Source organism: Aedes aegypti, chromosome 3, assembly GCF_002204515.2.
Source record: "Aedes aegypti strain LVP_AGWG chromosome 3, AaegL5.0 Primary Assembly, whole genome shotgun sequence".
NCBI classification, from domain to species: domain Eukaryota; kingdom Metazoa; phylum Arthropoda; class Insecta; order Diptera; family Culicidae; genus Aedes; species Aedes aegypti.
The window spans coordinates 370,496,468-370,508,471 of NC_035109.1; the positions used below are offsets into that span (position 1 = coordinate 370,496,468).

At 37.1% G+C, this 12,004-nt stretch overlaps 1 protein-coding gene across 7 annotated transcripts in view; it reads right to left on the bottom strand.

Annotated features, from left to right (window-relative positions):
- Positions 1-12,004, bottom strand: part of LOC5568458 (G protein-coupled receptor kinase 1) — a 445,419-nt gene that overhangs the window by 96,528 nt on the left and 336,887 nt on the right. For all 7 annotated transcript variants that reach the window (XM_021851017.1, XM_021851016.1, XM_021851019.1 and 4 more), the window contains one exon: positions 1,117-1,218. In XM_021851017.1, the coding sequence (XP_021706709.1) occupies positions 1,117-1,218 (102 nt within the window). The remainder of the gene's footprint in view (positions 1-1,116; positions 1,219-12,004) is intronic.

A 12,004-nucleotide genomic window follows, 5' to 3' on the forward strand; every position in this document is an offset into this window, starting at 1 on the left:
GCTGGAACAGCTTCTCTCAAAAATATATGAAAAATGCTTCTCTTGCTTCTGCGAAAAGTTTGTCTAGCTTCTGAGACAAGCTTTTGAAGCTTTCTTCAAAAACTTTCTACAGTTACAGCTTTCTTCAATAGCTTCTAAAGTTTCCATTGATGCCTTTTTAGCTTTCTGAAGAAGTTACAAAAGTTTTCTTCAGCTAAAGCTTACTTCAGAAGACCCTAAACTTTTCAAGCTATTGAAGCTATTTCCAGAAGTAATTGAAGCTTCTTTCAGAAGCTGCTGAAGCTTCATTCAGAAGCTGTTAAAGCTTCGTTTAGAAGCTACCAAAGGTTCACTCAGAAGCTGCTAAAGCTTTCACTCAGAAGTTGCTAAAGCTTCACTCCGAAGCTGTTAAAGATTTACTCAGAAGTTGCTAAAGCTACAGCAGTTGCAAAACCTTCACTCATAAGCTGCCTAGGCTTTATTTAGAAGGTGATAAAGCTTCACTCAGAATAACACTTCTCTCAGAAGCTTCCATAGCTCCTCGCAGAAGCTTGTAAAATCACTCTTAAACATTTCAATATATATCACTGAAGTTTATTTCGAAGCTTGATAAGCTCTTGTTGGAATCATTAATCTCTTCTATTAGAATCTGATATTGCTTTTTTCAGAGCTTCGGGAGCTTCACTAAGAGGTTAGGATAGCTATTTTCTGGAAGCAAGAAAGCTTCTTGAAGCTGAAAATCACTTTTATTTGAAGGTAGGAAAGCTCCTAGTGAAAATGCTGGAAAACCTTTTCTGACGAAACTAGCGTTGATCAGCATAAGCTGTTTAGTAAGCTTCTTATAAGAGTAAGAAGAACCTGCGAAAGCTGCTCCTAGAAGTTGATATTTCTTCAGAATTAAATTAAGCTCGGAAAGCTCATCCCAAAATTTTAATCAAATCAAGTATCCTGATCGGATAAAAAAAAACTACTAAAATCTCAAATCTTCTCGTGATGGAAATTCCTTCCCATCATCGTCTCGTCATAACATATAGCACGCGATGAGACACCGATAGAAGCTCCAACGAAATTGCCAAGCAGATAGAGATAAGGGCACACTTTCCCCCTAAGAAGAAAAAAAGACTCAAATATACTCACGTGTGTGTGCGACAGCATTTCTTTCATAATAAAATTGTCGTAAATGTCCCTGGCTTGCTTCCGCCGCTCGTCGTGGCATTCTGTCTTTTCGTAGGCTTTGATCTGGTAAGGGAAAAGGGAGAGAGAGAGTGAGGAAAAACAAACTGTTAGTTGCTAACGACCATTGTTTCTCGTCGGAAATGAGCGAGTATGGGAAAAAACCCGGAAAAGGAGCAGAGCGTGATGCGATTACGCGATGAGCAACTCGCAGCAGTCCGGTGTTCGTTGCCGCCGGGAGGTACGAGTGATGCAAACATTTCCCGACTCCAAGGAGCATAATTATGCTACTGTAGACGGTTGTCTGAGGAGGAAGAACTTGCTTCGCCAGCGAGGACCCGAACAGAGTATGGTTCCAAAATTTTATCATTATGATACATTCGACTCTCCATATTTCGATCGATGATTGCAAAAAAAAAACTTTAATCTCAAATTTTAACCAGATTATTGTTAACTCGATCAGATTATTATTATCAGGAGTTTTTAAAAACCAATCATATGGCAATATCAAAATTAATTTTGACTTAGTTTTCTTCCCTTGCTCGGGAAGTGATCCAGAAAGATGCGACTGGAACAAAGCAACTTATTTCTTCGCCAATGGCTTAACCGATCCTCGTCGTCATCATCATCATCTATCAACGGAACTAACGGGTATTTCTTCTGAGCGATTCAATGAACATAGCGCGAGTGATGTAATTAAGAACTAAAACCATCGGGAAATGCGTTGTTGTTGTGTCACATTATTTAATCATTCAGCTGAAGCGAAAAAAGCTTACTTATGGATGGTGGGAAATTGTCGGGCAATGACGCAGCAAGACGGCGATGTGACATTCCGAGGGTCAACAAGCTTCACAAGTCATACTCGTGGAAACCACAGAAGTCCACCCAGGAGCAGGGAAAAAGTTTCGCAGAACAGAAAGCGAATGACAATTTTTGCTCGTTAGTAAATGAATACACTTTCTGTGCTGTCTTTTTTGCCTACCAACCTGTGAGGGAGGGGAATGGAAGGGAAAGGAAACGGACCTTGATTATTATTAGTGTTTCGGTTTGTCGGAGAAGTAAGAGCAATCAAAGAAACGTGTCGCCAATAAAAGCGAGTCACGCAATTAAGCGTTGCGATGGAGATTTTCTTAAGAATAAGGTTGAGAGTGGTTGGAAATCAGGAGTTGGGGTGGAACTGAAGCGACATTTAAAGATTTTTTTTCTGTGGGGACGTGGCGTACCACAATCTAGTCAGCTGGAAAAATTGTTTGACCTAGTGAGGCGATACTGATTTAAGCTTTATTAAAAGCATGCATCAATTGAGAATTGTAGAAGTTGATTGGTTTTTATATGCGAACTAGGTTGGTGATTTTTATGATTTAGCTTAATGTTGAAATGTTCTTCGTCTTCTTGGCACTAAGTCCGCACTGGGACAGAGCTTGCTTCTCAGCTTAGTGTTCTTATGAGCACTTCCAAAGTTATTATCTGAGAGATTTCTTTGCCAAAGTTGCCATTTTCGCATTCGTATATCGTGTGGCAGGTACGATGATATGGTATGCCTAGGGAAGTCAAGGAAATTTCCCTTACAAAAAGATCCTGGACCGGCCGGGAATCGAACCCAGACACCTTCAGCATGGCTTTGCTTTGTAGCCGCGGGCTCCGACCACTCGGCTAAGGAAGACAGGTATGACAAAGAAAATGTTTGTTTCTCATGATAAGTTAAAAAAATTACATCGATTCTGAGAAAATTATCATTCCAATACAAAGTTTTTCCTTGAATCGCCTTGACACAATTTACGAGCTTCGTGAAAAAATACTTTAATTGAATTAACGTAAACAGATTTGATGAAACGAGATTTAAGTGCACTTGAATGCGACCGATGATGATTATTCCCAGAAAAAAGCCTCATCGTTCATCTGGTTGGCCGATTCCCGCGGAACCAATTAACAAGCGAAATGAAATATGACATGACTGCCATTATCTCCATTGATAAGCATAATTAATTTCCCCCAACTAATTACAGCTTCGATTGACCAAATGTTTGCCCACCCCGCCGCCAGGGAGCAGTTTACATACAATCACTATCTAAATTGGGGGGGGGGAGGTCGGAGTTTAATTTATGAGTTTGTGTGTCAATATTGCTTTTCAGATGGGTCACTCCACCGGACACCTATAAAATAAACCCCGTTAGGGATATTGTCGTTTGATCAGAATCGGAAAATGGGCCCTAATGCATTTGTCAATTGCGTCAATAATGGTTTGGTTGTTATTCTAACTGCGTATTGAGTTCCCTCAGAATGGATCGTTTTAGCTCCGGACAAATCGAGCTCCTAATTAGGGAGCAGATGAGGCAAGTTAAATCAGGCCACATGCGGCCCTTTGCTTGATTTTACTGAATGTTGTCCTTATATCTTTTTATTATTACAGCTAGATTTTCTGTGATATTTCTACTCAAATATTGTTCTGAAGTTCGTCTGAGTATCCAATGTTTTTGTATGTATTGAAAATTACTGAAAAAATAAGTTTTAAAAAGGCAAAAGGCTGAACATCATTCTGAAGATTCTGAGCGGCACTAGGAGTGCGTTGTACTAATTTTAGAAGTTAGGAGTTCTCGGAGATGAGTCTAGAATGGGAACATTAAAAATTTCTTTGATATTTTGCTGAATGATAGCAAAGAAGTTCTGCTAAAGTTGATTTTTCTCTAAGACAGACAACGAATAGAAAAAATGGTTGTTTTCAATTAATTATGATTCGTGGTTTTACGGCTAACCAGCCGAGTGAAAGTTTGACAACTACCGAAAAACTAAACATTACATATACTTTGCAATTGGATTAAATGGACAAATTGATGTGAAGTTTTACGAAAAAGTTACACGTCTTCTCGGTGAGAATCGAACTCTCAGGACTCATGGACGCAGAAGTTAACCTGAATTCGATTTCAGCTCAATAATCACGTGGTCCTTTCTCGCAAATTGCACCTCTTTCGGAAGAATTAGATGCCCATCCAAACACAACGCTTTCTATTTATATCCAATGCCTAGCCCGAGAGCGCATTAGTTTTTAGGTATTGAAATAACACACCACACTTGCCAACGACTGTGCTGGCTGAGATTTGTATTGTGTGGGCTTCCAATGGATCGCGACGTCCTAAAAAAAAATGGTTCAACAGGGCTGTTTCTTCTCCATAGACTTCTATTATAGTTCAGTTCTTCAAGAACTTATTCTTCTAGCAAAAGGTTCAGTAATTCTTCTAGTGATTCCTCTAGTAATTTCTTCTGAAATACATTGAGGGACTCCTCCAGGTATACCTCCGGAAATTCCATTAGTGATTCCTTCACCAATCCTCCTAGAAATTATTCCAGCGATTTTTCACGAGATGTGATGGATTTGGATGGGATGAGATGGAAATCTTTGGGAACTTCAACGCTATTAACTCTAGTAATTTCAATGATTACTCTGAAAATTATCCCAGAGACTATACCAGGATTTTCTTCAGATATTTTCCAATTTATTCTCCCACCATTTTTTAAGTTACTACTCTAGGATATCTTTCAAAAATTATTAAATGAGTTCTTCGAACAAAATCTACAAAGATTTATTCCAGAGTTTTGAACCGTAGTAAGGACCTTGGGTCTTTTTCGACCCATTTCAAAATTCAAATCGATGTAACTTTTGATTGAAATAACCTAGCAATTTGAAATTTTCTGGAAATTCTTTTATTCGTGGGGAATTTTATTTTTGCGGAAACAAAAGTTTTGAATGACCCCTAGGGGAGCTTCCATAAAAAAGTTACAAATTGTGACTTAGAGTCGTTTTCGACCCGAACAGCTCGCAAAAATCAGTGTGTTGACCGAATTTCTTCTGTTTGGACTTAAATGAAAGGCATACAGTATGGCCCATAAAAAATGCGAAAATCGTCATTTCATGTTTTAGGGTAGTTTTTATATGAAAATTGTGAACGAAACATGTATTTTATTCATTATTTGTATTGTTTAATCTGTAAGACTCACTTTTTCGCTTTGTACAGGATTTTTATCTGTTACCGTACTAGAGAGGAATTGGAAGCATACCTTCAAATTTTACCATGCGGTCGATTTCAATATCTTTGCGATGAAAGCCTCTAAAACATCAACGATGGGGTGAGATTCTTCACAGACCTTGTCTTCAGCATTCGCCCATATCAAATGATAGAATGGATTCATACCTGGATCATTGAACATATTTTCAAAAAAAATGATTAATTTTGGAGAGCCGTGGTTGAACCCTCAAAAAAGTGTGATAAGCGGCTCAGTTTTGCTCAAAACCCATGAGCTAGTTTTGATATAAGAAACTGTTTAAGATCTTCATATTTTTTATTAAACTTGAACAAAAAATAAAAGCATATCGAACCCATAAGTCGCAAATGCCCTCAAAACTATGACCCTGGCAAATATTTTATTATGACCATGAAAAACACGTTCTCTAGGAACTCATCCATTCTCTTATATTAAACAAACTAATATGTTTAACAATAAAGTGTGTTTTTTGAAGGTGGGAAGTTTACCACCATTACGACAATCAGATGCTGTTTTCAACATTGATCGCACAAAACCTTAAAACTTCTTTGCTTTATTACATTATTTAGGGCAGTAAGAAAATATGACAAAAATTGTCCTAGATAGCGAAGTTATGTCAGAATATACAACAGTAATCAGAAATCACATTCACTTACAGAAACAATGAAAATAACGTTTGTGGATGCTTAATTCACGTGCAAACAATTTTCACATTTTTTATGGGCCATACTGTACATGTTTAGTTTCAGAAACCCTCCCGGAGATCCGGATTTGGTCACTATGACCACCGGGAACCTGCTACATCTGAAAAAGTCCTTTTAGAGGCCCTTACTTTGACAACCTGTAGTTTCGTAACTAAACAAATAATCTGAACAGTTCAGTGAACCGTATAATACATTTTTGATGCTATTGTCGCATTGCTGTTACATTCACATGCAAGAGGTTTCAAAACATTCATTTGTGACATTCAGTTTGCTACTGATACATTCTTACTGCAGCCATGAATGTATTACCTGACATGGATAAGAGTAGCGTGCAATTCTTTTCAGCCTCCCATGAACGTTATGCTGTTGTGGATGACGGGAATGCGAAATGAATGAAAAAAACAATCACGACGCAGCTGCGATCGTAGTGACAACTCTTCATTCGTTTGCTTCTGATCCAAATCGCCACTTCATCACAGCTGCGTTTTCACTGCTGCACAATGGACCAATGCACGAGTACACTATTTGACGTTTGAGCGGTTCCGTGTTGTTTACGTGACCATGGTAACGAATGAATTCGGCACCGCTCAAACGTCAAATTAGTGAACTCGTGCATTGGACCTTTGCACGAGTTCACTAATTTGACATTTGAGCGGTGCCGTATTCACTAGCTACCATGGTAACGTAAATAACATGGCACCGCTCAAACGCCAACGACTGAACTCGTGCATTGGTCCATTGGAGGAGAGAGCGTTCATTGGAAGCAACAAAAAAGTGGCACAAACGGAGCACCAGAGTTTTTCTTAGGTTTGCTGCTACCCTCTTTATTCGTAGGTTTCTGCTTCGAGCCGTTCTCGCACACGGTGCTGTCCATAAACAACGTGGTCATCCATGGGGGAGAAGGGCGGGGGTAGTTTGTTTGATCAAAGATCACGATCGGCACATTTTTTTTGTATAGACGAAAAACCGATCGACGAAGGAAAAGGAGTCTAAAAATAGAAAAATAACCCGTGAGTTATGGACAGCCCTCAAGCTGGTGCGGCTGGTTGATACAAGAATGAAAAGAAAAACATATTTCAATCTACACTTTTTTATATTAAACTTTGGGAGGGATTATTAGAGTATGTTTTAAAACTACAAATGAATTTTAACACTTCACTTTTTGCAAAAAAAATAAAACACTAAAATCACTAAGGTGAGCAAATACCTTTAAACTCTAATATGTGTTGCTTATCTTGACAGATAGGCCTATTTCGTCTGCGACTTACAGACTTCTTCAGTGTCGAGTGCTCGACTTTTAATATTTCAATCGGTGCACATTGTGAGTGGCACATTATGATAATACAGATTAATGTCTACTACAGTAATTCATTACAACCATGATACATTTATTGCTGACCAAAAAATAGTCACAGTCGCGCATGACTTTTATTTTCAGTAGCACATGAAAGTTTTTGTTGCATGAAAGTCATGGTAGTCTATGTGTGATTGTCACGCTCACTACAGTTTTTGACGGTACATTTTGGTTCACTGATCTGAACTAGAAGAGTCTCAGGCAGTGTTGTAAGCAATCACGGTAGTCGACACGTTTTCGCTGATATTCGGCAGCGCTTCCCTTAAACATCCAAAACAATAGCGATCAAACGAATGTCGAAAAGAAAAATGTCAATTGAGTGCCGCACCGACCACGATAGCTTCGCTGGGAATCATTACAGTATTGTTTGTTTCTGTTCTGCTTTCACTGTATGTGTGTCATATTCGACATATCAGACAAGATCAAATTATTCATGTTGTTTATGATCCGATGTCTGAATTGTATGCAAAACTTATGATTTAAGGACTGTTCATTTTATAAAGTGGACACCTTGTTTATGCTACAGTGAGAGGCAAAATAAAGTGCCCACCTTACCAGTTTTCGAATTTCTCTCATTGATTTGGTTCAAATTAAAGTTAACACACCTAAATCTTTTGTGATATTTTATTTTTGATGTTCTTTTAAAGTTGCACTTACGAAATTTTGATAAAAAAAGAATTTTACTTAAAGAAAAAGAAAATCAATTTGTATTGAAAAAAAAGTAGTGACAAAAATAAGTGCCCACTTCCTTCTTGGCCCCAGAAAAGATGATTTAAGAAAAATAAAAAGCAATTTAATAGTTAATGTGTCCTCCTTTGGCCTTAAGGACTTGCTGGAGGCTCTTTTATATCTTTATATATCTTAGTATATCTTTTTTATATTTCTACAATGTTATGAAAATACAGAAACTTACAAAATGCTTTCGGTTGAAGAACTAAATAGTTTTTGCAAAAACTCCTAAGAAAAACTGTTCGTCAAGTTTAAGCATGATTTTTCGCATGAAAAAAATCCTAAATTTAATGAACAAATTGTATGTTGGTATCCTTTACTATTCAACTTAAGGTAGAGCTTTTAAAAACATCAATAATATTCCATCAGTTCCTGACGCTGAGTCACTTTAGTGATCTATTCCTTATGGTCAAATTTGCTGATACACCATCTTTTTACTACTAGCAAAAAAGTAAAGTAATAAGCGTGTTCAAAACTGGTTTAGATTACTAAAGAAACTATATATGTATAAAAAAAGCAAAATCTTGAGTTTTAACCGCATTCTTGGGTACCAAATTTACTCTTTATGGTCGTTTTATTGAAAAATCCCATACTTTTAAAATTGTATACCGTCGTGCGTGGTGACATTGGTCCATAAGGGTGACTTTGGGCCAAAATTTTTACAGCAAACTAAAATCAGAATAATGAAAACAATGTGACAAGCTTCAAGAATACGTTATAAATAGACACTGGATGGTCATGGATTAGTTTTTTGCCTCCCGTGCTAGTCAAGGGATGCATCGAAAAGGGCGGTCAAAGTCACCCCCTAGGACCAATGTCACCCCGCACGGCGGTACGCATGTTAATCGATCTAGAGCAAACTGTAAGCGTTTTTCTCAAAATATTTTGATAGGTAGTCTCAGAATAACACATTCTGAAAATAATACATGCAAAATAAATTTGATTTAATTCAAGCAGTGTTCCCAATCTTGATGATTGTCATTGTCTTCTGAAAATAAATTATTTGTTTTTCTATTGTGCTTAAAATATGACGTGGGGACTAAATCAGCAACTCTATGAAGGCGTAAGTTATTTTTATTATAAACTAGTGGCCCCGGCAAACTTCGTCTTGTCATCAAGTAGGCTGTTGAAAAATGTCATGGAGCCTCCCATACAAAATGAAATATTAGTACCCTCCCGTCTTAGCAATTTTTCCGAAAACTTCCCGAAACTTTTTCGTCGCACGAACACGTCGGAACCCTTCCTTCTTTCAACAGTGAAAGAGTTATGCAAATTGGTAGTCCCGTTCTCAAGCCATTTAGTGACATACAAACATCACTCCATTTTTATTTATATAGATACTATATTATTACTTCCGTCTGGACGTACTTTAAACCTTAAAATTCTACTCATATCAGTTCCATTTAAATTTAAGATATTTTTCTTTAAAAAAAATTGATAAAAAATGATTTTATGATATCTGCAAAATTGCTTCTCAAAAAATAACTTGATATTTTTTAGCAAGCTTCTAATTGATGATGCTTTCTGAGTACAACCATTTTTTGAAAATAAAAAATATAAACTGTCGAATTTTCCTGCCGATTTTTAATAATCCTTGATTTTGATAACCTCCAAAAATCGACCGTTCTAAACGTTGTGCCTTATTAGTGTGAAATCATATTATTTTGGTATCTTTTTTATTACCACAGCATTGTACAATATTAGTCGAACGATGTACAGAAAACCGATTTCGATTTCATTGATAAATTAAAAAGATATTGCATGTCCAAAGTGTCCATTTTATAAAATGAACAGTCCTTATGCGAATTTCATCGTGTCAAACGACATTCAATTGACTTTTTTTTTGTGTTTGTCGACGTTCATTCTAAAGCGCATGCTGTGACTGCTGACCATGGCAACGAAACGAACGTCGCGCAAAGTGTCGAATGTTTACAGCACTGGTCACAGGTATTCAAAATCATGCAGAATGAAGCGTCGCATGCCTAGTTTGGTACAAATACGGGTATCACCGGTGGTCATTCCTGGGATATTTTGGTGGTCCAGAAGAATCAAAGTGGTCATTCATCAATAGTTCAACTAGAAAAGTCACAGGTTGAGGTTGAATTTTGCGCCGTCGCATGTCCAGTTTTGGTGCTAAAACTTAGTGTTCCCATATTACGGGATTCCCGGTGGTCATTCCGGTGCTCCAAACGAACCAAAATGACCATCCATTCATCCTTTTGGCAAAACACATCCAAACATAGAAAATCGTAAAGAATTGGACACAATTCATTTAGTTTTGGAACATGAAACCGATTAATTTAATCGAATTGTCCAGATTGGCCACCCTCCGGGACTCAAGAAACCGGTTCCGCATAGACCATACTGGTCCGAATTTTTCAGAGGATGTGTGCCAGTAATTGGTTTCTTAGTACAGAGAAATTTTAAGCCAAAATATCCATCAACCGAATAGTATCGATGTGAATTACATATACAAGACTCCGATGGAAATTTACTTTTCAGATGTTCCGGGTTTCCGGAACCGGGTATGAATAATTAAGTGTATTGAGAATCTCTATTCATAGTCCACGTGAAACCTATTCAACAATATGAGGACGGTTCAGATTACTAGTTTAGTTACGAAACTACAGGTTGTCAAAGTAAGGGTCTCTAGAGGGACTTCTCTCAGATGTAGCAGGTTCCCGGAGGCCACAGTGAACAAATCCGGATCTTCGAAAGGTTTTCCGAAACTAGACATTTGTGCGTTTTATTTAAGCCCAACAGAACTAAATTTGGACAACACACAGATGTTTGCGAGCTGTTCGAATTTTCGGGTCGGAAACGACCCTAAGTTACAATTTGTAACTTTTAGTAAGGGTCAAGGAGGTTAAAGACGTATGCTTGTGTTTTTTTTTTCAAGCTATGCAACAATAGTTTCTTCACTTATTTTTCCTATTGTTCTTTCAGGCATTATCTTATGGTTTTCATGTAGCATTCATGCCTGGTTTTGATTACTTCAAGAGCTTCTCCATAATTTCCTTAATAAATTTGATCTGAGATACTGGAATTGGAAAATGTCCTTTACAAATTTTTGTAGTAGTTATTCCAAACGTTTCTCGAGTAAATTTCTTAAATTTAATCTTCATGGATTCTTCAAAGGTTCATTTAAAGATTCAAGCCAGTAAATTATACAGCAATTATTCCAGCAATTCCTTCGCTTATTCCTATACAAATTTTTTGTGACATTCTCCTAGATCGTCCAGAGATTAGATTGAATTTTTACAAGTATCATAGCAATTTATCTTGTAAATCCTTTAAGACTTCTTCAACAGAAGTTTTGTCAGAGGTCCATGTAGGTCCTTGTAGGGTTACTTTACAATTTAACTCGGTATAATTCGACACTGTGTTTACTTACTATAGGTTAACGTTGTCTGCAGAGACTTACATTGAACTGAGGTTGCATGAATCACTTACCAAGGTGAATCCATATCATGTAACTTTTAAACGGATAGTTCTTAACGAGGATCTCATAAGAAGTCCTAGGGATATCGAACAAGGAATTACAGGAAGAATTCCTGGCAAACTTGTGATTTTCTTTGAAAATAAGCTGAAATAAATAATCTTCTGGGGAAATTCCTAATGAAATGTTTTTTTTTTCTGTGGAACGAAATTTAAAAAAAAATCCAGGTTGAATTCTTGAAGGTATCTGTAATGAAATTCTAGGAGCAATCCTTTAAAAGTCCTTTAAAAATCTCTAAATGAACTCCTAAAGAAATCTTCTGAGTAATATCTGAATGAAATTTATGACGAATCAAACTCTTATCTCCTGGTTTCCGTTAGGTTTCTATTGGTTTCATTGGTTCCTGTTTGGTATCTTCGTATTTCATATTTGGCTGCTTTTTGGTATTTTTTTTCGGGAAAGAATTCTCTAAAGTTCTTGAACGCTTCAACGTTTGAATTTAAATCCGAAAACCTCTGATATGTTTTCCAGCCAATCTTATTAGCTCTTGAAATTCACAGAAGTTTTAATGAGACCAAGAATTTTCCT